The sequence below is a fragment of the Puma concolor genome, chromosome A1, assembly GCF_028749965.1.
Source record: "Puma concolor isolate L17-30 chromosome A1, mPumCon1.1.hap2, whole genome shotgun sequence".
Classification (NCBI taxonomy): Eukaryota; Metazoa; Chordata; class Mammalia; order Carnivora; family Felidae; genus Puma; species Puma concolor.
Window position 1 is genome coordinate 219651532 of NC_141667.1, and position 26750 is coordinate 219678281.

The 26750-nt window shown below is 38.8% G+C and overlaps 1 protein-coding gene across 2 annotated transcripts; it reads left to right on the forward strand.

Moving 5' to 3' along the window:
* Nucleotides 1-183: 183 nt before the first annotated feature.
* On the forward strand, nt 184-26750 carry CYSLTR2 (cysteinyl leukotriene receptor 2). Of its 2 annotated transcripts, none has more exons than XM_025924553.2 (2): nt 184-503; nt 23170-26750. In XM_025924553.2, the coding sequence occupies exon 2, from the start codon at nt 23219-23221 to the stop codon at nt 24206-24208; it is 990 nt and encodes a 329-aa protein (XP_025780338.1). In that variant the 5' UTR covers nt 184-503; nt 23170-23218; the 3' UTR covers nt 24209-26750. The 2 variants fall into 2 exon arrangements, with proteins under 2 accessions (XP_025780338.1, XP_086568290.1); XM_086712164.1 differs by lacking the exon at nt 184-503 and adding an exon at nt 16979-17581.

Sequence of the window (26750 nt, forward strand, 5' to 3'; positions counted from 1 at the left end):
CAAATAAATCGGAAAAGCAAGTGGGTAATGGGAAATGCTCTAAACAACTCTAAAGTGCTATACCTCTAAGGCATATGAGGTGACATTGATGTTAGTGTTGTCATGGGAACAAAAACCATTTAGGAGAACCAATAGCTGCCTAATACTGGTGACTCTAACTCCTCACATTCCCCGGATCTGTTGGGAAAGATGCTGATAAAAACAGTGTTAGAGAGACAGGGCTAATCCCTAAAAGGATTCTTCCTTTTAGAGGTAGTCCCTAGCTGAAATATTTCCCCCTTCTTCCTGAGAAGGAAGCCAGACCAACACCCACACCAAGTCCTATAAAGCACAGATACACCAGCTGACCAAAGTTCCTTATCTTCTTGCTGTGAGCTGAAACTGTTTATAAACTAAATTTGCTCTTTCACTTTTCTTCTGAACAAGCTGGATTACTTGGAGGAGGAAGGTGGGAGGAATAGAGAAGACCGAAGCAAAGCCAGCTGAAACACAGAAACCTTTGGGTGAGCATTTTCATCTTTGCTTTGTTAATTCATTACTGAGAATTAGACCTTGCTTATCACTTCATAGTCGGAAGAATGACTTTTGAAAAGTATGTTAATTTTGTTCTAGTGTAAACTTTTTTCCTACCATATACACGGCAGTTTAAAAGATGTTGGGAAAGTACAGAAAAGTAGAAGGAAGTAAAAACCACTACTGAGCTAGTCTCTATTGACATTTTGGGGGGTATTTCTTTTCATTCTTTTTTTGCATGTCTGCATATAGTTTTAGTTTGATCTCCACTGTTGTGTCCATACAGTGTGGATTACTTGATGATCATTTTTTTCCCATTAGAGCATAAATTGTTTCTACATTGCTGTAAATTCTTCATAATGGTAATTTTAAATTGCTGGATATTGTTGCATTGAGGAGATTTGCTACATCTCACTCAAGCATTCCCTTGCTTTTGACCATAGAGCATCTTTCTTATTTTTTATATACTGGGACATTTAATGTTTATTTTTTGAGAGAGCGAGAGGCAGAGAGAGAGGGAGACAGAGGACCCGAAGTGGGCTCTGCGCTGACAGCAGAGAGCCCACGTGGGGCTTAAACTCGCAAACCATGAAATCATGACCTGAGCTGAAGTCAGACGCTTAACCAACTGAGCCACCTAGGCACCCTGCAACTGGGTCATTTTATTATGTAAAATGTATCTTTTTCCCATTCAGGGGAGAGGCAATATATTGGGGGAGAGGAAGTTAAATTTGAGAATGTATGTGTCAGTGGTTTTACTTGGAGGTAGAAAGAGAGAGAGTGTGTGTGTGTTTGAGAGCATATGTGTATAATCTGTTTATTACCTCTTTGGGACCTGATTCAGTGGTTTAGCTGCACATTCAGCCAAAATCACCTGATTCCAAGGAAATTAAAAAGTATCCCTAAAATAACTAAAACCTAGATTTTAGAGGTAAGCCAGTCATGTGTAGTAGTCTTTTGTTTTGGTTTGGTTTGTTTTTCAAAAATTTCCCAGATTGTTCTAATGGGTGGCCAGCAAAATAATAGCTGACATAGGTCATTTGAAACATTTTCCTGTCTCTGACCCATGCCTGAGATCAATATGTATTAAGGGAAGGAGAGGTACAATCTCAGGCAAGCCACCCAGATCTTTCTTTTAATACTATATTAATAATGCAGAAGTAATTTGTGGGAAACATAAAATGAACAAAACCTCTAGAAATTTCTATCATCCACCTCACCCACACAAACTCTTGAGATGAGAATCTATTTATGAATTTCAACTTACTAATGCTTTAAAGACATGGATTTGTTTCCAGTGCATTGGTTAAAAGTTAGGGAGGTTGGGGCTCCAGAATGTTCCAAATGAATCAAAATTAAGCCCAGCATCTGTTAGCATTCTGCCTTCCTACCCACCTGGGGTTATCAGGGTACAAGACAACATAAATAACACCTGTTCTGGAAGAAAAATAACATATTTTTGCAATGTTCTCATTGCTCTGTGTCAGGATCACCTTGGGCATTTTTAGTATCTCATGTGTATTCCAGACTCAGAGACTCCCATTTTTCAAGTTTGTCTTACACACCAGACTTGGGAGGCACACTCGTCCTCCAAGGCTAAGCCTGGAAGATAAAAGCCTAATGAGAGCTTGTACAGTTACCCAGTGGGCTCTCCTTAACATAGCAGCCAAAGAGAGAAAGACAAACATTTGTCTGGGTTGCTCAGCTTTGCCACTGCACCTTATCAAATTTATGTCAGAACCTCCAGCACCATATCTGTGATTTTCTGGGGGCACTGACCACTGCCTTCTTTGTATTGGAGTTAGTTATGTGCAGGTCTCAACCCCTCTACTGACCAAGAATGCCCGAGGATGGAGTCCTTGCAGAAAACCTAGTACATGAGCTCTGTTAAGAATAGATGAGAAGGTAGGGGAGTCTGGGTGGCTCAGTCAGTTGAGCATTTGACTTCGGCTCGGGTCATGATCTCACAGTTGGTGAGTTCCAGTCCCACATCGGGCTTTCCTCTAACAGTGCCAGGCCTGCTTCTGATTCTGTCTCCCTCTATCCCTCCCCACTCAAGCTCTCTGTCTCTCTCAAAAGTAAATGAAATTAAAGACTAGATGGGAAGGCATAAATATATTAATTCATTAATGAATGTGGAGTTTAGCTAATAGCTTATGTTTATCTCTGTTGGACCTATTAACCTCTTTATATCATTAACTGACCCATGGAGAAAACAGTACAAGGTTTGAGAGTATTTAAAGCAAAACTTCTTCCTATCGGATAGATGACTTAGTGGCAGTGTAGGCTGATGCCCTTGACAAGGGAACTAGTAGAAGCTGGAGCAGTGAGTGGGAACCAAAGCATCTCAAAAGTTGGAAGGGTCCTTGAGAAGAGCCAGGGTCAGGAAAGTAAACTTTTTGTTTCTCTGGTGTTTTGAAGAGAGGTTTCAAGGAAAAGGGGAAGGAGATTTGAAGAGAACTAGAAGGAAAAAGAGAGGGGAAGGGAGGGAGGACAGGACAGGGGTGGGGGTGGGGGATAGACAGAAGAATTAACTGGAGGGAAAGTGGGGAGCACAGCCTCTTTGCTCCAGGGGTTTAAAGATTAATTAAGCTGGAAGAATTTAAAAGGATCCAGTATCCATACCTTTATTGTACATTATAAAAACAAGAATTTTTTTATCATTAAAAAAAAAAAAACAATTTCCCATCTTTGCATGTTTAGTACAGAACACATGACGGTCTACAGAGTACGTGGGGGCATTGCCGATTCTTTAAAGGATGTTGGTTTCATTGTATTTTGAGTTTTACCTTAACGATAACTTTGTTCTCTTATAAATTCTCTGAGAGGATTAAAGTCCGTTTTCCTGGCAGACACAAATCCCTACGGGGAACTTGGCACAAAGTGAGAAAAACGACTGTCAGCCCTCAGAGATACAGTGTCCCTTTCTACAGTGTTTAGAACAGAGTACTATTTGGGTTCTTTCTGTCAATACCCCTCTACCCCCATGCCACTGATTCTGTATGCCTGTCCCCAGAGCCTAGATTGAATTTAAGAAGTGGAAAGTTGGTGAGGAAAAATGTGCAAACGTCATTTTGTTACAAAAGACCATCGGGATTCTTTTCCTTAGAAGCTATTTATTGTGAGACATAAAATGAGGGAGGTGAATAATACCTTCATTAGCTCATTCAGTGGTCATTTATTTGAGCATGTTTATGTGCCACAAGCCGTGCTAGGGCCTGAGGATACAGTGGTAGACAAGTGAGGCTTCCTCCTGCCGTTAGTGGTGACCACTCTGGTGGGTGGGGATAGACAGGAGCTATGGCTGGCCCATGGGGTAGGTGCTGGGACAGAAAGCCCATGGGGCAGCAGGGCCAGGTGGGGCAGTAGCCAGCCAAGACCTCCAGGGGGCAGAGAAGGCTTTTTCTGGAAGAAATGATGTCATAAAGAAACCTGAGATTGGGTAAAAGATGACCAGGTGATGAGCTGGAGCTCAGAGTGAATAGGCAACAGAAAGCCAGGTGTGTTGGGGGCATTGAAATAAGTTCCACGAGGCTGGAATGGACTTTACTGAGGGGAGTGGAATGGAGAGAATATGCCAGATGACAAGATCCATATTGTGATGTGCCTGGAGTTGAACTTGATTCTGATGTGATGGTGATAAACAGAAGAGTAATATGGTCAGATATGCCTTTTGGAAAGGTCACTCTGGCCACTGTGTAGAGAATGAACTGAGAACAGCAAGAGTAGGGGCAGGGAGCCATTCAGGAGACTGTGTCCTTTGTGCAGGTGAGAGATGACAACATGTACTGGGACCGCCATCAGCTCCTCTGTAACGTCTATACCAGAGCATAGACATCAATTAACTCCGTAAAAGCCCTGTCTCCAATACAGTTACATTTGAGGCTGGGGCTTCAACATAAAAATTTTGGGGGCACACAAACATTCAGCCCAATAACACCAGCTGAGTGGGATTGGTTTGAGAGGGAGGAGAAACCCAAGGAAGATGTGAGCAGAGACAGAGTCTCCAAATAAGTCTATCCTGTAGACAACTGGAAATGTAGGAATATGGCTTAAATTAGAAGTCAGGAAAAAACACTTAAAAATTTTCTAGTTCTCAGAGGTTTTTTTCCTTTAGTTATAAAATTGAGATAATACTAACTCAGCCTATCGCACAAGATAGGGCAAGTGAAGCAAATGACATAACTGAGATAATTTTTTTTTAAATTATAAGTTAAAAATATGATATTTTCATATGAAAAAGACATCTAGGAGTCAGAGGCAGAGAGATGGAGTAAAGTCTTCATCGTGGGTGAGTTCTTGGGGGATTAGGGAGAGGTGAGCTGAGGATGGCTGGTGGGGCTCCAGTGGTTGTCCACAATTGGTAAAGAAGAACTAACAGTGGATTACTGAACAATCAGGAAATGGAAAACCACAAGTACCCAGCACCACAGAAGATAGAGAAGTGATGTTTCATAGACAAGACATGAGGAACAAATTCTAGAGTGACTGAGAAGGAAGTCTGAGAGGCAGCAGTAGTACGCGCTGGTGAGCAGGAGCAGATGACCTTATCTTAGTCATGTATGATTCAGAGGGGGCTCTCAGGAGGTGGTGGGGATGGGGCAGGGCAGCTCTTGTTGTAAATTAAAAAGAGGAAGATGAGAAAGAAATGACAACAGTGAGCTCAGTAGTACAGAGAGTTAAGGTGTAACAGGACAAGCAAAACGAAAACTTGAATAGGTCACAGAATTAGTAGGAGAAGAGAGAACTGGCATTTGGTTGACCACCTGCTAGGCATAGTGAACACATTCTTTCACTTGCAACTACAGGCAAGTCCTACAGGCTTTCTTAGCCTCATTTTGAAGGTGAGGAGGCTGAAGCTCAAAGGGTAAGAGTTCTACAACTAGAATGTGGGAGGGTGGGGAGTCAGAGTAGGTCTGCTACACTTCAGGCACAGTGTACATTCTAGTCTAGAGGTTCAGGTGGATGAGACGAAAAGAGGAAGAGACTGAAATCACTGGAGGGAGGTTGGCAAAGAGTAACAATCAAGATGTCTCCAAAGAAAAGAAGACATGCATCTTCCCTCCCTGACTCAAAATCTTCCTCCGGCAATGCACCCCTTCATAACTACAGAGCTCGAGAGTGTCCTCTCCCATCTTAGCGGTAACTTTCTCGACTGCTGCACCTCTATCAGCTCCCTGTCCTTGGACTTCCACCCCACCCCTCTGGTCACTGATAACCTTGAGACTTTATCCCCACTGACTACCTGGTTTTTCAACCAGTCTTTCTCTTGGCCTCCTTGATGTTGCATTCTTGATTGGTCTCTTACGGTTTGGCCAGCCTTTGTCAATCATCTTTCCAGCTCCTGTTCTCTGCCTGCCCCTTAATTGTGGATGTCCCTGCAAGGTGCCATCTTTGACATTCTTTTCTTCTCTGTTCTCACACCCCTGTGAGGTCATCCACTTTTCTGGCTTCAGTTAGCATTAAGCACTGATGGCCGTGCTCTAGACTGCAAGGGGACAGTTCCATTTACATGTGTCACAAAAGCTTCAAACTCAAAACGTCCCAAATTGAACTCATTTTCCCCCAAACAACATCTTCCTCTTGTATTCTTTTTATTAGTGTAAGGCAACATTCTCCCTGCAAATACCTGAGAAGATCCCCCCTTCCCTTTATTGGTCCCCCCTTCTATAACTCGTCCATCTGCAACTCTGACCATCTCTCATTTTTCTTTATATCTCTTGGTCGCATCCAACTATGTCCACCCCCTCTGCCCTGGACAATCACAGGAGTGTCCTTTGCAGTCTCTCTGAACTTAAGCTTGCCTCCTTCCAAACTGCCCTCCCATCTGCTGCCAGAATCACTTGTCTAAAATACAGATCTGCTTTCCATAATTCGAGGGCTCTCATTGCCCTCAGAGTAAAACCCAAACTCCTTAGTGTGGATGTAGGTCACTCGCATATCACCCTCTGTTCACCTCATTCTCCCTTTTATGCTTCTCCTATACTGTATCACTTGCTGTTCCCCAAACTTGCCATGTGCTATTAGCAACCAGTCTTCATATATCCTGCTCCCCTGTCTGGAACCCCTGTCTCCTTTCCCTAGTCAACCTTTCCCCCTTAGTACCCTAAAAATTCCCTTGTTCCCCAAGGCCGTTCCTATGGCATTGATTTGGATGGCCCTTCTCACCTTGCTTTATCTATTAACTTATCTGATTTAGTTAGCACCGTGGAGGTTCCTGTAGGTCTGAGACTGTATTTTCTTCTTTGTCAGATACACAGGACCCAGTATTTGTGGCTCAAGTAGAGACAGAACAGCTTTGTAACAGAGAGCTGGGAACTGGGTTTCAGCCCCATCCCACCACTAAATCACAAGTGACCTTGGGCACACACGCTATTCTATGCCTTTGCCCTCTGGTTGTTCTCATCTGTGCAATAGCTGATGCAGAGTACCTCGGGCTGTTTGAGGACTAATTGCGTTAATATACATAAGGAGCTTTGCAGAGTGCCTACCACAGAGTAAACACAATACAGGTTGGCTGTTGCTTATTTTGAATGAACAAACATCTGTGGCTTGAGGTGGAGGTGGCTAACAGAGGAAGTGTGCTTTCCCAGAGCCCTTAGGCAGGTTTGGCCAAGGTGGGTAGCTTGAAGTGAGGGCAGTGAGGTTGCCTGCCAAGGGCCTGATGTTAACTTGCCAGAAGCATTCTTAGTGTGGGAGTTAGAAGTTCCAGAGACAGTGGCCAAACAGAGGACCCAGAACGTCACCTAGTGGCAATCTGGGAGGCTGCCGGCAGGCCGGTCTAGCTCTCCTGACATGGCGCTGACAGATTAGGTGCTGCTGAAAATCCCATCATGAGTTCCTTGTAAAGATGATGCAAGCAGACTGCACAGGCGTTTATTCTCCAGAAGATTCTCTGTTCTTTAGAAGTTTATCACAATCTCACAGCATCCTGTTGTATAATGCACATCCCTTTGCTGCTCTGCCGGGTATACCTACAGTCAGTGTGTCTGAGTGCCTCAGGCTTCAGGTTCTGAGACAGGTCTCAGAACTGAAGGTGAGTGCAGCTGTGACACACAGTAATGGTGACTGGGGTGTGGGGGGCACTCTGTGACAGGGTCTAATGATCACCTGTGAATGTGTCACAAATGTATTTTTCTTTAAAAATGTGTATTTTTCTAAGTATAGATGAAAATAATTTCTGTGACGTTTTGGACAGTTGCAGCTTTGCTACAACCATGAAAACATTCTAAGCATCAGTGGAAGCTATTCATCCTGGTCAGATTTATCTGGTCATGCAGCACATTTGGTTTTCTTCGTAACTAAAATATGGAATCCCCATCTGCTGCTGCTTCTCACTGTTTCTTCTTTGTTGTTGGATCACCAGTAAAGCTGCAGGAGACAAAGCCCTAATTCTTTCCTTGTTTCAAGCCCCCTCTCAGTACAGGAAGCTGTACACATGCTCTTTCTCTTCTCCTGCCAAGGCGGTGGAAATTAGGCTGTCAATTTATTTCCTAATTTCCCTTGAATTTACCTCTTCATGTATTTCTCAGCTTCCTGTCACGTACTTAATTGGTCTGGCTGATTTTACAGCCACAGATAGCAGGCAATTTTTTTTTTCGTTTTCCTTTTTTTTACATTCTAGTGAAAGGTTGAAGTGTGATGTGGTCAGGTATATTTTATGTGGGCAGAAAAGAACAATCAATGTTTTAAAGGACTCTCAAGAGAAAGTGTTGAGCTAAATGGAATTTTGGATCTGAGCTGGTCCTGCATTTAGCCTGTGGCTGTTAGGTAAATGAGGCTTCTAGGAAGGGTATTAGTGTATTCTCTTTCTTTAGCATTCCATGGATTAAGATGCTCTTGGACTCAAAGCTCCAGCTTCTGTAGGTATTGTCTCCCTGAAGCACAGGCTGTTTGCCAGCCATCGACCGCTCCCACTCCCCTCCAGGCCCCTATAGGACCCAGAAACAATCCCAATCTCAGGCAAAGGAATGGAAGCAATTCTGGAACTCAGTGTTACCCTTAGGCTGATCTGATCCTGACTTTGTGCCATGACTCTGAAGTTGGGCATCTTTCCTGTCCTGAAATTTTGTCTCTACCTCATTAGGGAAAATGGACCCCTGCCTTGGCATCTCTGGCCTGAGTCTCTGTGTCCAAGGCTTTGTACAGCCCTTGGGCTCTCTAAGACCCAAGATCTCAATGATGCAATGTCTCCAGACTTAGGGCCTCCAGGACTCAAAGCCTGCAAAATCCAGGGCTTCTGGGACCCAAGGCTCTCAAGGACTCAGGGCCTCCAGGATTCAGGGCCTGCCTGCACTGGTCAGGCCTCCTCTCAGGCCCCAAACCCTCTCCTTGCACTGTGGCTTGGCTGTAAAGGGTCTTGCAGCTTACAGATGGACTTCCCCATGAATTCTGCCTTGCTTCCCAGTTGCTCAAGGAATCCCTGTTGCTAGAGTCTGGTTTTGGTCTCCCCAAACATCTCAAGTCCCTGATGGAACATTTATTACTATCTATTGAGACATCTTGTCTGTGGTTGTACCTGCTGGCTTCCATGCTCTACCTATGAGATGGGACTTTTCTCAGCATCCATAGCTGACAGTGTCCCTGAAGGCTTGCCACACCCTAGTCAGGGAAGAGTGCAGGCTGCTTCCTAACCTTCCCAGGCTGCCCTTCTCATTGCAATTCACAAGCCATGTTAGTCTTGAGATGGGAGAAGTGGTAGTCTTCATGGTCAAAAAGTTTAAGGACTTGATTGCTTTCAAGTCCATTTTTCCTTTTTGAGATCCTTCCCTGGTCTGTTAGATATGAGATTTCCCAAAGATTCTTTCAGAATCTGGGCTCCAAAGTCAGGGTGCTTAAGACTAAAGTAGGTTCTTTATGGTCATATGGGTAGAATTCCATCCTTTCCAAAAAAAAAAGTCATTTGTAATGGAAGCCTTCCATAGTAATTCCTCTAGCTGGTCGTATACCAGTCTTATTTACCATGTCTTGTATCTTTGTCCCCTAAGGCTCTGTTTGTTGACCCTGGTTCTAGTGCTGCACCCATCCAGAGCTGACATAATTGTGACATCTAATCGAACTTCATGCTTGCTTCATGGACTTGATTTGTGTTGACTGTACTACCTCTAGCATTTCCTGATTCAAAGTTTGATCCTTCTGTCCTGGCCTTGCAAACCAGTAGATACTTTAATTCTCTATAACATTGAATTAAGACACTATCTCCAGTTCCTCATTTTACTGTATTCCCTTTCCCAAGTCAGGCTTACAGACTTCTAGCCTCTGTGGGATGATCTTTCTGAACCGTATGTACATCCTTGACCTGTCTCCTGAACTCTAGAGTGTGTGCTCCTCATCCTAGCTAATGGCCTCACCATTCTCCCTATAACCCGAGCTAGAAACCTCAGACTTGCTGTTGAGATGGATCAAAAGCCATTATCCGTGTAATCATAACTAAGCCCCTACCATCTCTCAGAAATAAGATGTGGCCCTCAGCTCTGCGTATAAGAAATCTCATCTTGTCAAGAAATCAATTCACACAAGCCAAACTCACAGAGAATTCATTTTTAACCCAGAATTCTGGTTATTCTGGTTTGCACATTTATAATGGGGGGACTATACTTTCCCTTTATTGTAATCTTCCAGTTCACCATTCAAAGTCCATCCTTTCAGAGAGGACTGATGAAGCAGATGGGTTATTAGAAGGTTCTCTGGTAAGAATAGACTGAAAGCAAAGGAGTGAAGTGGAATCAAGAGATTTTCATCATAAACAGAATAATCTAAAGGTTATCAGTATTTCTGTACAGAATGCCTTTCTTGCAAATACCGACAGGAATCTACTTTTTACACTTCAAATGAATTTGAGAACTGAGGTCATCAACTCATCCCCATGGTCAGTGGGATGACAGATGTTGAAGCTAGGTCATTCCTACATTCATTCATGACAGTAAAGCAGCTGGGGAGCACTTACCCAGTGCCAACTACTCTATGAAGCTCTCTCTCTCTCTTTCTCTCTCTCGCTCTCTCTCTAATTTAATGTTTACAACAACCTCATGAAATTGATGTTATATATCCTTGTTGTGAGTTGAAAAATGCCCCCCGCAAAATATATCCAAGTACTAACCCCAGGTACCTGTGAATGTGACCTTATTTGGAAATAGGATCTTTGTAGATGTAATTAGTTAAGATGAGGTCCTACTGGATTAAGATGTGCCCTAAGCCAAATGACTTGTTCTTGTAAAAAGGTCATTCCTCCCTTCCTCCCTCCCTCCTTCTTTCTTCCCTCCTTCCTTCCTTTCTTTCCTTTTCTTTCTTTCTTTCTTTCTTTCTTTCTTTCTTTCTTTCTTTCTTTCTTTCTTTCTTTCTTTCTTTCTTTTCTTTCTTCAGAGCCCCATAGAACCTTTAATGCCATTATGAATCTCCAAAAGAGGCATACTAGAGCTTGCAGTGTTTCTCTAACTGATATAAACACGGAAGCCTTGTCTTTTACAGAACATCTCATGGAATTCATATTCTGTGGAAGATACTTTGGGAAGTGCTGAATTAAAGAAAAAAGGTTTTCGTTTTTTGAAATCATTTATGTGATTTCTGAGTTACACTTTCATGTAAGTGTCTGAAGGAAAATTGAAAAACATCCTTGCTGCTTCAGAAATATATTTACAAACCATCTCTTTGGATATGTTAATTTAACTAATATTTTGCCATACTTTTATATCATTATGTGGATTCTCAGAGTCAGTGTCTTCTAGTCAAAGGCAATTGGGAACACACCTACAGTTGAACAAAGTTGGGTTTATTGACTTGTTGTGTTAAAGGAGAATGCACATAAAGGGAAACTGGGGAATCTCAGAAAGAAGATGTTAGGAATTATAACAGGATTTATGCTTGCATCAGATAATTTGGGAGTAAGATTCAAGGAAGCAGACTTTGTAGGAACAAAAATGGTTATTAGTTCTTATAACAGACTCTGAAAAACAGAAACCCATACCATCATACTCAGACAGTGAAAACATGTCCCCCCTACCCAAATCCAGCTGTTCTTTTCTAGACTTCCAGGAAGCTTCTCTCCACACACACCTCCAGTCATAGGTTGTTATGTAATATTTACAGGTGCAGTAATAAGTGTTTGTTTATTCTAGCATAAATTTCTCTTTGGCTAGTTAAGAAGAAATTAAGGACTATGTTATTATCTGTGACAACTCTGCCTCATGAATTTACATTTAAACCTAGGATTTGTCAAAGATAAAGCAAAGCCAGACACTAAAGTAAGGACAGATTTTATACTGTTGCAGTAGAGAAAAGACTCCAACATGAACTGAACTCAACTTCAATTTTTACAGAGATAAGTGGATGTTTTTAAGGAAGAATGAAGGAATTGGGGGGGGGGAGGAGCTCAGCAGAGTCAGGGAAGTAAAAAATTGCAAATAGTGGAAACTGCATCTGGATTTGCTAACTGACACTTATGAAGTTTAGGATTCTACCCTCCCACAGAGCCTGGGGGCCAGGAGCCCTATCTTCAGGTTGGCTGGAACAAATAGTAAATTCTTTTGACATCCTTGAGTTTTTTCAGGCTCTATAATAAGGGAAGGTTATGGTCATCCTAGAGATATGACCCTGAGCTGTTAAAAAAAAAACTGTTAGTCCTTTATTCAAGTCCTTACAGACCAAGGTAGAAGCCCAGTCAGGAAGAGGGCTCAGAGGAGCCTGGCTAGAGTTTGACCAAGGAGAGAGTTTTTGTCAGCTTCCAGAGAAGAAGTTGGACCCTTTAAGATTTTTGCCAAGGTCAGAGATAAGTTATGAGTAATTCTTTCCAGTTAGATTATTCCAACCCTGATAGTTGTTGCTTGCACAGTATGCATGCCGGGGACTTAGTAATCTTTCCTGACAGTTCTCTCGTAAGCCTGTGCCTGCCTCTTTCAGATGTCTCTGTGTATTCTTTTTAGGGAAACATGATTCCTGGAGGGGTGGTAGTTTTAAACATCTGATGTTCTCTAACGATGATCTTGAATACATAGGGCAGTGTGTGGCAGGTGGGTGTAAGCCTGATGTCCACATAAGAAGTAACCTGGTAGTACTGGGAATTTAAGAATCATTTATCAAAATAGGAATGAGCCTTTTTCTTTATTTGAGCATCTGTGGTGGAAAGTCACTTGAGGTGGACAAATTCTCCTTCAGTGGAGTCAAACAGGTCCTGCACAGCAAGCTGGAAGGTTGTGAAAGAAAATAAAGTAGCAATTTCTATCCAAGTTAGACCAAATCTTTGTTCTTACTCCCAAAGTGTCAGGTTTTGCTGATAGGGTTGTAAGGAATTCAGCAGAAGCATTTTGTTGATATGGGGCCAATGCACAATTTAATAAGCCTGAAATTGGGGGTTAATTATGCAAGGGAAATTTAATTATAAGAAGAGATATATAGAAGAAAATTTACCTCTTGAAGTGTTTTTTTTTTGTTTGTTTTTTGCTTGTTTTTTTTTTTATTTTTAAGCTTATTTATTTATTTTGAGAAAGAGAAAGTGCACATCACAAGAGCTCGCATTAGCCAAGGAGAGACAGAGAGAGGGGGAGAGAGAGAGAGAGAGAGAGAGAGAGAGAGAGAGAATCCCAAGCAGGCTCTCCATTGTCAACACAGACACTGATGTGGGACTCCATCTCACGAACTGTGAGATCATGACCTGAGCCAAGACCAAGAGTCAGAAGCCTAATGGACTGAACCACCCAGCCACCCATTTGCTAGTTTTTAGTTGTTAAATTTTGTCAGTAATCAGTTATATTCAGAACAGTGGCTATGGCCTAAGAAAAAACAACCCAGAGAATTTTGTTTTCTCTTAAGTGGCAAAGACTATAATAGGTCAAAGGATGAAGATAAGGGAGATTATATTAGTTAATATGGTAAAAGCACAATGATGAACAAGATGACTAGTAAAGGGAAAGAAGAGGGTGCTAAAGAATTAGAAAATTTTGTTCTGTCTTGTGTGAAAGCCATCTGCTTCTGCAGTCAATATTTGTTTCACTGCTTTGGGCAAAAGTTTCCCACTTCTGTAAATCAACAACTTCTGGAGAATTTCTAAAAATCTTCAGTTTGAGGTCTTTCAAAGGAATGGACTTCCAGTAGTTGGAGGGGGGGAGTTCTGAATGTCTTTTTAGTTGGGAGACATGAGTCCAAAAATTAAAATATTGGAATGTTAATACAATGTCAGTTGTTAAAGATAGCAATAGGGTATTTTCCATCTGGGATCAAGAGAAGTTTTTCTCTGAGGTCTTTTTCAGAAGACCAAATATCTAGGTTTCTGATCAGACAGAGACTGCTTTGGAGAATACTTTGGAAATGCAGCTTTCCTATAGTCATCATGTTAGATGGCAATAGGATAGGATCAAAGATTGGAAGTAATTCCCAAATGCGCAAGGCAGCTTGTTATATACTCAGAAGGAGATACTTTGTTGGTTCTAGAGAGGACTGATCTCATTGCCTGCAATCAAGGCCAATGGAAATACTTCAACCATTAGAAGTCTGAGGATTTTAGAATTCCATTAGTTGTTACTTTCCCTGTTGTCCGTGGATAAGGAGTATTGTTTCTAAGTAAAAGGTAAACCTTTACAGTTCTTTGATGACTATGTCAGTGAAATGTGTGTCTCTTACTGAAGAGACAGGTTGGGATTCCCAAATTAAGCATTTTTTTTTTCTACCATACAGCCAGAGCTCTCTAGCAAAGAAAAGCCTTAACACACTCTGAGAATAAACAATAACCAGAACACATTCACAGATCTTCTGGGGATGTTCAAAGGAGCCTTGGGGCTGTTGTTGTCCATGTTCTACCTTTACAGACTTGCCAGAATTGTGCTGATGGCAGGTAGGGCATGCATTAGAATGTCCTTAGCAATAGCCTTCAAATTCCCTGCCAGTGTTGGTTCAATATCATTGCCAGTTTATCTCTGCCATTGTAGGTAAATCATGAAATGGGCTTGCTAAACTCTACTTTCATTATGGCTTTCTCTTTGGGTAATAGCAAGACATCTCAAGGTTCTTTGATTCATTGCTACTTTATAGGGAGTCTTGTAGTGTCAGGAAATCTCTATTTCTAAACTATTTTGAATTCATGGATGGATCCAAAATCATATTCCATGTATAAGTATAAATATTGGTTCTTTTATCCTTTTGTCAGCAAGTCTGAGTAAAGGCAATTAATTTAGTCATCTGAAATGATTTTATTTCAAGGTAAAACTCATATTTCAAGGGTAAATTCAAGCATAGCCTGCTTGGAAATTTTAGTTTTTCTTCCATAGTAGGAACCAGCCAACAAACAAAATTAAATCAGGGATATCCAAGGGAGAATCTAAAAGATCCATGCAAAGTATGGATACCTCCATTACTGAGGTAACCCATCATGGGCTTTTTTTAATAGATGAGGAAAGGAGGGTAGCTAGTTTAGTGTTAAAGCAACAGATGATGATGTTTTAAGGGAAACCAGCAAAATTATATAGGAAGTTATGTGATTGGCTGAGGAGTCCTAGGTTATTTCTATCAATAGGAGAGTCTGTAGGACTCTATAGTAGGAAAACTATTTCTTTTAAGTAATCTCTACACCTAATGTGGGGCTTGAACTCATGACCCAGAGATCAAGAGTCACATATTCTTCTGACTGAGTCAGCCAGACACCACCGACAGGGAGACTGTTAAAAGTTTAGTGGAGACCATAGAACTAAGTTGACTAAGTGGATGTAAGGCCTCTATAAGCCTGCTGGAGTTGCTATCAGTCTTAAACAAGATGGCTTAATGAGATCTAATGAAAGACTGAAATCAACAGTTGGTCTCTGATGATTCCCATGTGATTGACTCAGAAAGTCTAGTGCTTATTGAGATTTGTCATGCCAAAAAAGGAAAAAGTGTTTGTGAGCCTAGAACCCTGGAAAAAATCTTTTTATACTCAGCTATAGAAATCTTTGTATTTAAACATAAGCATGCTTCTTTTAACTTAAAAAGTATGCAATCCCTCAAAGATATTTATATTAGCATATTTTACCTAAGTGTAATTAACTTAGGGACTTCAACCTTTTTTATGGTAATTTATGAGCTTTTTTATTACTAAGTTTGGTTAATAAATACGCTCTTATAATAGCTTTATATTAATCAAAATTCAAAGGATTTTTAGAAATCTAATTATTCTCATTTTTTCTTTCTTTCATAGGATGAAAGAACAAATCTTGTGTTACCCCTTGGCCATTGTAGTAAAACCCAAAGATGGTTTAGGCACAAATGGCATATTAATAGCTTTATCCTAAATTGGGGGCCTGGATTTGGGAAAGAATCAGGAATAATTGCTTGACGAGAGAAGATATAACTCAGAGTCAAGAAATAACTATAGGCAACATTATAAAAATACTCAACAATAATTATTAGAAACTTTATTTTTATTTTTTATTTTTAAAAAAAATTTTTTTTCAGCGTTTATTTATTTTTGGGACAGAGAAAGACAGAGCATGAACGGGGGAGGGGCAGAGAGAGAGGGAGACACAGAATCGGAAACAGGCTCCAGGCTCTGAGCCATCAGCCCAGAGCCCGACGCGGGGCTCAAACTCACGGACCGCGAGATCGTGACCTGGCTGAAGTCGGATGCTTAACCGACTGCGCCACCCAGGCGCCCCTAGAAACTTTATTTTGAAAGCAAGGAATCTTTTTAAAAATGATTTAAAATTATATCAGAAGCACTGAAATTTAACAGAATATTTTATTTACAAGAATCTTTATTAATGAGTATAAAATAACCTAATTATTTTATATTAAAAAGACTAATTCTAATATTACTTTTTTGTACATTATTCCTAAAACAATCTATAATAAAGTATTTATTAATATGCCCTCATATGTATGCATTTAGGCATTCACAAATGTATAAATACACAAATAGTAATGAATTTAAAGTATTGAACTATAGCTTTAAAATTAAATCTATTAAATAAAACAAAGGGTGTATCAAATTAAATTTACCCTCTGAATAAACTATTTTAGTTTTCTTAATAAACAAACAGAAAATCATATCATTATCTTCTATGCATATTTGTATTTCTCTGTATTAACTGTTTATATTAATTATCATCTTTAACCAAAATAATCAACCTTCTTTTTCATCAAGCATAAGAAAATTTAGAGGAGAGAAAATAAAGAATAATTCAGATATTTTTCTATCTACTAGCATTTATGTCATGCAATTTAAATAATTTTAAAGTATAATATAATTAAAAAGTATAATTCAAAGGCATTTACAAATTTTGTTCATCTACTGCCCTTGTAAAAACTAAGGAAAAAATTGCATGTAATGATCACTGTTTTGTATCTGTTTCTTATTTAGAAACTGTTTAGGCATCTAAAGATTATTTATTAATTATTTGTCTAAGGTCCTAAAGTTAGTTAAGGATTTATAATTATAATTATAAATTATAATAATAATTTTAGGAAATTATAATTTTAGTTAAAATATTAAATTCTTATGCTTTGTCCCAAAGTTAGAATGTCATAAAATTAAACCTTTAAAAAGGCATTCATTGTTATCGGTCATTTTAGTTAAATACAATTTTATATGTATAATTTTGAATTTTAAACAAGTTATGGAAGTAGTGGAATATTGCTTAATTCATAAACAATGCAGGAAATTCAGTTTAATCAAAAGAAATTTAATCCTGGCCTTGTACAAACCAAAATATTGTGCTGACACTAGTTTTTATATATTAAACTAATTTTTAAAGACTCTGAATCATGCTAAAAATGTTATCTTCTTTTAACTTGAAAGTAATGCCCTTTCTTTTCTCATAAGTGTAATAACAAAGCTATTATGTAAATATACTTTTAGGGTCCACAAATGAAATACATCTTCATAACTTTGTCTTTTTTTTTACATTTCAGACATTTCACCTATTTATCTGGACTATACATTCCTCAAATGTACACATAAAGAGTGAAGGACTCTTAATCAAGTAATCATTATTTCTTAAAAGGAAAATGAGAAAGAGGAAATGAAAAACAAAAAGGAAGAAGAAACTCCTTTAGATGAATATGACATTAACACTAAAAAAAGACAATTATGTTCCCTCTGAGAAGAAAGGTTGTATATAGAAAAACAATTTTTGGAGGGTGCCTGGCTGTCTCAGTCGGAGGAGCATGCAACTCTTGACTTCAGGGTTGTGAGTTCAAGCCCCACATTGGGTGTAGAGATTACTTAAAAATAAAATCTAAAAAAAACAAACAAACAACATATTTCAAAATATATACATGAAAAGGAGTGACATCAAAATTGGCTTACGTCCTTGCCAATTTTGTCAATGACTGATTTAAAAAAAACAAAAAACAAAAACCAAAAAAAATCCAGCATTTATTAGTCCCCAACAGATGGAAGTAAAGGAAGGGGTATCGCCAACATTAAATAAAAGAATCTTTCTTTTAGACAACTTCCTCTTGAAAGTTGCCTCACTTTTTGTTTCTAGAGTGCCTCTCAAGTAAACAATCTTGTTTATGTCAAAACTTCCCCAAAGCGGCCATCACAATTCTGAATTGTCCCTGGTGATATTGTGCCAGTTGCACGAGTGCTTTACAGGGAGGAAAAGCTGAAGGAAACCTCTTGGCCCTGGGAGATGTGCAGTTTGAAGTTGAGTGGGCCCCAGGAGACCTGCGGTGGTGTAAGGATGGTGCTTGTCTGCACTTCTGCCTCTGAAATTTGGGCAAAGGTCACCTGTCTCAAGTTAGGGCTGAATAAACAACAAAGCAGATCTCAGGGTCACAAAGGTATGACAGAGGAAGTCATTCCAATTTTTGAAATGATGACCTTGCACCAAGTTGATACAAAGGACAAAATTTGTGCAAAGAATGCCAGTCCTTCTGAACACTCAGTCCCTGGGTCAGCTGGAAGATGGACTAGTGGGGTCTTTCCTTGTCTTTTCCTTATAAACTTTTCCTCTGAGGGGCAAACAACACTCAAGACAATAGACAGACTATACAATGGGTATTAGAAGTTTAGGAAACAATTGTCACAATTTACTACATTTACAAGTCTGATTGGTAACTAGAATGTCTTGGGGTTATCACTATTTTTTTTTTCAGCCATTCTAATAGATGTGTAGTTCTATCCCATGGTAGTTATAGTTGGCATCTCCTTAATGGCTAATGCTATGGGACAAACTTTTATGTACCTATATGTCATCTTACACACCTGAAATATCTCTTCATGTCTTTTGCCTATTTTCTAATCGGATTGTTTGTTTTGTTTGGTTGGTTTGGTTTTTACTGTTGAGTTTTGAGAGTTCTTTATATATTGTAGACACAGGTCCTTTGTCGAATCTGTGTTTTGCAAATATTGTCTCCTAGTCTGTAGTTTATCTTTTCATCCTCTTAACAGAACTTTTTGCAGTGCAAAAGTTTTCCATCTTGATGAATTCCAATTTATCAATTTTTCCTTTCATGGATCATGTTTTTGATGTTATGTCCAAGAACTGTCTAGCCTTAAATCCCAAAGATTTTATCATATGCTTTTTTTCCTAAAAAAGTTATAGTTTCACATTTGACTAATTTGGTCTATGATCCATTTTTGTTAATTTTTGTATAAGGTACGAGGTTTAAGTCATGGTTCATTCTTTTGCCTATGGATGTCCACTTGCTCCAGCACTACACAAATACCATCTTTCTTCTGTTGAATCTCTTTTGCCCTTTGTCAAAAATTAGTTAAGCATATTTGTGTAACTCTTTTTTTAGGTACTCTGTTTTGTTCCACTAATTTATGTGTCTATCCCTTCAATATCACACAGTCTTGAGCACTTCCAATCCCTTTCCCTTTCCACATAAATTTTAGAATAATCTTATCTATTTCAACAACAAAAAAAGTATTGCATGAATTTAATTAGGAATTTCATTAATCCTATAAACCAATTTGGGAAAGATTGACATCTTTATTCTGTTGAGCCTTCCAATACATGAACATGGTATGTGTCTCCATTTACTTAGAACTTTGATTTCTTTCATCAGCATCTTGTAGTTTTCAACATATAAATTCTGGAATGTCTTGTTAGATTTACACTTAAGTATTTCATTTTATTTTTGAATGATTGCAAATGGTACTGTATTTCTTATTCCAATGTGTTCATATGTTCATTGCTAGTATATAAAAATACAATTGATTTTTATGTGTTGTATCCTGTGACTTAGTCGAATTTACTTGTTACTTCTATGACTTTTTGGTGTAGATTCCTTGGGATTTTCTGTGTAAACAGTCACGTCATCTGCAAATGGGGAGTGTTTTCCTTCTTCCTTTCTGATCAGTAAGATGTTGATTTCCTTTCTTGCCTTATTTCACTGGCTAGAATTTACAGCATTATGTTAAATAAGAGTAGTAAGAGTAGACATCCTTGCATTGGTCCCAATTTTAAGGAGAAGGCATGCAGTCTTTCACCCTTAACTATGTTAGCTATGAGCGGGGGTTTTTTGTTGATAATTATCAAGTTGAGGAAGTTCCCCTGTATGCCTCTGTTTCTAAGAGTTTTGATCAAAAGTGGGTATTGGATTTTGTTCATATGCTTTTTCTGCATTCATTGATATGATTACATGATTTTTCTCATTTAGCCTCTTAACATGAATTACATTGACTGTTTTCTAAATATTGAACCAGGCTTCAATGCATGAAATAAACCATACTTGGTCATGATATATAATTCTTCTTGTAATATTGCTAAAATTTACTTGCTAATATTTTGCTAAGAGATTTTGTGTCTATATTCATAAGGAATATTGGTCTGTAGTCTTTTGTTTTATACTGTGTCTGGTTTTGATATCAAGGTAATACTAGCTTTGTAAAATAAACTGGGATATGTATCCTCCTCTTCTGTTTTCTGGAAGAGATTGCATGGAATTGGTGTTAATTCTTATTTAAATATGGTAGATTTGGGTAGAAGTCTCCAGGGATACCACCTGGACTTGGAGATTCCTTTTACAGCTTTAAATTAAGAATTTAATTTTCTCAGTAGTTAAATTTATCATTTTGTATTTGGTGAGTTGGGGTAGTTTTTTTTAAAAAGAAATTAATCCATTTCCTTTAGGTTATCAAATTTATTCTTGTAGAGGTAATCATGGTATTCCTTTATTATATTTTTGATGTATCTATCATGATGTTCCCTGTTTCACATTCTTGATAATGGTAATTTGTGTCTGCTCTATTTTTACTTTTGTCTGTCTTGCTAGAGGTTTGTCAATTGTATTGATCTTTCCAAATAACCAGTTCTTTCTTTCATCGATTCTCCTTGATTTTTGTTTTGTTTTGTTTTCAATTTCCTTGATTTCTGCTTTTACCTTTATTACTTGCCCCCTTTTTCTTGATTTGGGTTTATCTCATTTAAAAAATTTTTAGTTTCTTGAGATGGGAGCTTAGATGATTGAGTTAAAACTATTTTGTAATGTATGCATTTAGTGTTTTACAGTTCTCTCTTAGCAATGCTTTTGATATACCCCACAAATTTTGATATGATACATTTTCATTTTTATTGAGTTCAATATATTATTTGGTTTCCCTTGAGACTTCCTCTTTGACCCATGGAATATTTGGAAGAGTGTTGTTTAGTGCCCAAGCATTTGGAGATTTTCCTATTATCTTTCTGCTGTTGATATCTAGTTTGATTTCATTGTAGTTATAGAGCACACTCTGTACGGTTTCAATTTTTTTTTAATCTGTTGAGGTTTTATTTTTATGGCCCAGGATGTGGTTTATTTGGGTATATGTTTTGTGGGCACTTGAAAAGAATGTGTATTCTGCTTTGGTTGAATGGATTTTTTTATAAATGTCAATTGGTTCCTGTTGGTTGATGTTATATTTGAGTTTTTCTGTATTCTTGTGGATTTTTGTCTAGCTGCTCTATCACTTACTGAGAGAGGGTTTTGAAATTACCAACTATACCTATGAACTTGTCAATTTCTCCTTTTAGTTCTATCAGTTTTTGCTTCACATAGTTTGTAACTGTTGTTAGGTGTATACACACTTAGAATTGATGTGTCTTTTGGTAGATAAACTCTTTTATCATTATATATTGTCCCTTGCATAATTTTCTCTGTTCTAAAGTTTACTTTATCTGGTCTTAAGAGCCACTCCTGATTTCCTTTCATTAATGTTTGCATGACATATATGTTTTTCACCCTTTTACTTTCAACATGTCAATACTGTGAATTTCTTATATACAGCATATAATTTATATATACATATATAGACAGATATAGATATATCGGTCTGTCAATCTATATTTTAATTGGTATATTTACACTATTTATATTTATTGTAATTATTTATTTTTTAGGGATAAGTGTGCCATTTTATTTTATTTTTCTATTTGTATTATCTATTTTCTTTTTCCTATCTTCCTGTTGGCCACTTGAACACTTTTAAGTATTCTGGTTTGATTTATCTCTAGTGTTTTGAGCTTATCTCTTTGTATAGCTTTTTAATGGCTGCTTTAGGTGTTACATTACACATACATCACTTACCACAGTCTATTGGCATCATCATGTTACCAACTCAAGTGAAGTGTGGAAATCTTACCTCCTTTGTATCCTTTTACCTTTCCCCATTTATAATATAGTTATAATTATCCTTAAAAATTCCCCTAAATTAAAGCACATCACACCAGACAATGTTTCAATCATCAAACATAACTTAGACTCAAAAAAGAGAAGAAAATCCTATTGTACTTACCCATATTTTTGCTTATCATGTTTTTACTTTCTGATGTTCCTAGGTTCCTTCTTTTATTGATTCCTTTCTGATATGAGAACTTCTTTTAGTCATTCTTTTAGGGTAGGTCTGCTGCCAACAAATTCTCTTAGTTTTCCATCATTTGAGAATGCCTTGACTTCTCCTTTATATTTGAAGGATATTTTTGCTGGCTATAGAACTCTGAATTGTAGACTTTTCTTCCTCAACATATTGGCCAACCAGATCCAATAATACATTAAAAAAATTATTCACCACGACCAAGTGGGATTTATACCTGGGATGCAGGGCTGGTTCAGTATCCACAAAACAATCAATGTGATTCATCACATCAATAAAAGAAAGGACAAGAACCACATGATCCTCTCAATAGATGCAAAGAAAGCATTTGACAAAATACAGCATCCTTTCTCGATAAAAACCCTTAAGAAAGTAGGGATAGAAGGATCATACCTTGAGATCATAAAAGCCATATATGAAAGGCCCCACGCCAATATCATCAATGGGGAAAAACTGAGAGGCTTCCCCCTAAAGTCAGGAACAAGATAGGGATGTCCACTCTTGCCACTGTTATTCAACATAGTAGAATGTTGGTAGACTTCTCTTTCAGCACTTGAAAATGTTGTGCCACTTCCTTTTGTCTTCCATACATTTTGTTGAGACACCTGCTGTCTGGTAGATTTGGACTGCAGTACGAACATAAGCACTGGACCAAAGGTCTCCCAAGTTTGAGGCTTCTGCTTCAACAAAGTAAATGAATGTTTATTTTGTGTTCTAGAAATGTATCATGAAATATAATGGAGCGTATGGTAAAAACTTTGCTGATATTTTTGACTCAAGTTTCAAAGAAAAGCTAGTATTTCTCCCTGTTTCATTAAAACCTGGAAAGATGTAAGTAGTGAGCAGGAAGTAACTTTTTGTGTCTGTGTGTTTTTTTTTTTTTTTTAATCCAGCGTGGAGAGAAAACTTATGCCCTTGCCTCTATACATCTCCACATCATAAATGGAACCCAATGGCACCTTCAGCAGTAATGTCAGCAACATGGACTGTTCAATTGAAAACTTCAAAAGGGATTTTTACCCCATCGTGTACCTGATACTATTTGTCTGGGGAACCTTGGGAAATGGATTTTCCATATATGTTTTCCTGCAGCCTTATAAGAAGTCCACGTCTGTGAATGTTTTCATGCTAAACCTGGCCATTTCAGATTTTTTGTTCACAAGTACACTGCCCTTCAGAGTTGACTATTACATCAGAGGCTCCAATTGGATATTTGGGGACCTGAGCTGCAGGATTATGTCTTATTCCATGTATGTCAACATGTACAGCAGCATTTATTTCCTGACTGTGCTGAGCATTGTGCGTTTTCTGGCAACTGTTCATCCCTTCCGGTTCCTCCATGTGGCTAGTATCAGGAGTGCCTGGATTCTGTGTGTGGTCATATGGGTCCTTATCATGGCTTCCTCAGTAGTGCTTCTGAACAATGGCTCTGAGCAGAATGGCAATATCACATTATGCTTAGAGTTGAATATGAATAAAATTGTTAAACTGAAGACGATGAACTACATTGCCTTGGTGATAGGCTTCATGCTACCATTCTGCTTGCTCAGCATCTGTTATCTGCTAATCATTCGAGTCCTGTTAAAGGTAAAGGTCCCAGAATCTGGGCTGCGGGTTTCTCACAAGAAAGCACTTATCACCATCATCATTGCCTTGATCATCTTCCTTCTGTGTTTCCTGCCTTATCACATACTGAGAACCCTCCACCTGGTCATGTGGAAAGTGGATACATGCAAAGACAATCTTCATAAAGCTGTGGTCATCACACTGACCTTGGCAGCAGCCAATAGCTGCCTCAATCCTTTGCTCTATTATTTTGCTGGGGAAAATTTTAAGGACAGACTAAGGTCTGCACTCAGAAAAGATCACCCATGGAAGACAAAGTGCAGCATTCCTGTCTGCATGTGGTTGAAAGAGGAAACACAAGTTTAAGGGGTTATTAAATGAGGCCTGTTCTTGTATACTTGTGTCCACCTTCATTCACACATAGTCCCAGTCACATGACCATGTATTTACATTATTTCCAACAAAGATCAATTCCTAACATTTAATTGACCATGACTTCTGTTAATAAGTCCTACTTCAAACATTTTATTAGGTGTGTTTTCAGTGGTTGAGTCTAAATGAGAATGTAGCAGGCAAAATCTCTACTAGTCTTGCAACCTAAAATGTTAGACTGGGAAAAAATGCTGAGCACACTGGGTGCTTATTTTCTTCAGATTCTGTACCAGATCTCTGTTCTACCAGCCATTCTAAATTAACTTTAAGACAACTTCAACTTCCCCAGCTTCTCCAGCTCCTCTTCCATCTTCAGTCCCCTAAGATATAGCCAGGTTCCAGAGCGAAAGGAGGTTCCAGAGCAGATAAGAAAAGTATCCTAAGGAATCAATGAAAAGACTTTGTGAAGAAGGCTGCCCTTTAACAAGGCAGTCAGGGTCCCAAAAAAGAAAGGTGAGAGAAAAAGGGAGAGAAGGACTAGGGCAAGAAAGAGCTGGTTAGAAGTAGGGAGAAAGACAAATCTTATTTTGCACTGGGAGAGAGGCTCTAGCACACTGAAGGCAAGAAAGTTCTCTTTGTCTCTCTCGCCAGGGGACTAGAAAGGATAAGAAGACTAGGAGGAGGAACTGGGCCATTACCCTAGGGGGTGGAGGGATTTTGTGTGAAATAGCAGAATAGAGGAGGTCAATATTACTCTTAGGATTTGGGTTTGGACTGCACTGCAGTTCTCAGTCCTGCTCATTAATCCATTTGGATGGGATCCAGAATGGAGGAGGTTGCTTTAAGGGTTTGGTTGGGCACTGAGAGAGAGTGGGGTAGAGGGTAAGTTGTAAAGGTGGTTGTACCCCTGAAATTCTATTAATATCTTGGCAGAACATGCGTAGGGTGGCTTTCCTTTTGAGGGAGTATAGAAAAGAACTGGATAGTGGGAAGGGGTCCTTTCTGTCCACTGAAAAAAGCTAGGGAGACTACCAACTACTACCTCCCTGAACATTGTACCACCAACAATTGAATGCCTCTCCACGCTGGGCAGACTTGTGCCAGGCACTTGACATTCAGGAACCCCGTTTAACCCTCACACTAAAGCCATTCACTCTATGAATGAAGAAACGGAAGCTCAGAGAAATTAAGAAACTTGTTCAAGTTCTCACAGCTTGTAAGAGTTTAAAAAATCTCCATGCAGAAGCGTTGGCCAGGTGCTTACTTTACCGCTCTTCCTACAAATCTTCAGGCAAATTGGTTGAAAATCTGAATAAGAGTTCCCTCCCCCCACCAGGCACCTACCCCTCCTCACTGTCATGAGATTTTCTCTTTAGAGTTGTTGATCCCAGGCAGAGTAGAGTGTGGGAGGGAGGTAGTGTTCTAAAGTCAGGGAAGAAGTGAATGTTTTCATTGTAAACAAGAGTCCCAGAACCCTTCTCTTACTCCTCTGTCTGGATGCTGACAGAATATCCTGTCAAAACAATAGACTGGAGAATTCACCTATGGGGAAATGCAAGAAAAAGACTAACAGATACAGACTGTTGAGGATTCCCCAACATAAAAGCCAGCATCTGCCTTATTACCTACCTGACAGGGAAGCCCACACTGCAACTAATCTATTCAGAGAGCATCTAGTCAACCTGTTAGAGCCCCATTATTAATTATGAATAGTCAATGACCACTACACATGGGCAGGGGGGAAAGGTCCAAACATAAAAAATACCAACAAACAAATCAGGATAGAGACATTTTCAATATGAAATGTCTCAACACTTTTATTACCCAAGTACTTTTTATCAGAAACCTACTGTGAGGATGTGCTCCTCCAAAAAAGTGATTAAGCCAAGATAGAGGAAAACATGACATCTAAGACACAAGGAATCCAGTACAGGGGAAAGGTGAACAACACAGGATGTTGGTGGTAGCAGAAAAACAAGAAATTAGTTGATTTGAACAATCAATTTGGAGAGATTTATATTTTTCTTGAAGAAGTTGGGATGAACTAGTGAAAGTACATAGAAAAGTAAGCAAGGGAAAAGACACTGTGATCATTGAATGCTAGCAAAAAGAAACTGTTGTTTAAGAAAGGAAATATAATCATAGTACACTACATGGCTCAGCTGTGACTAATGTTTACACAATATAATGTAAATAACAAAATGCTGTGATATAACTTTTTTTGGGAAATGAGAGGAGAAGATATGTATGTGGGGGAGGGGTGTAAGAAATCTAGGTCCCCATCTTCAATCACAGAAAATGCACAATAACTAAAGCTAAAGAATGATAAAAGCTGTATAAAAATGTTATTTAGCAATAGGGGCTACAGCCCAGAAGAAACAATGAAAAGAATGGACAAGGTTGGCCTCTGGGGAGTTTGGAGTCGGAAAAAGGGTGGCGATTTCTCTTTCCCTTTTAAGAACTAATCATCTAACTTGTAAATATGTATTGCTGAAATAAAAATTAAGTTAAAATTAAATTTAAAAATTTAAATTAA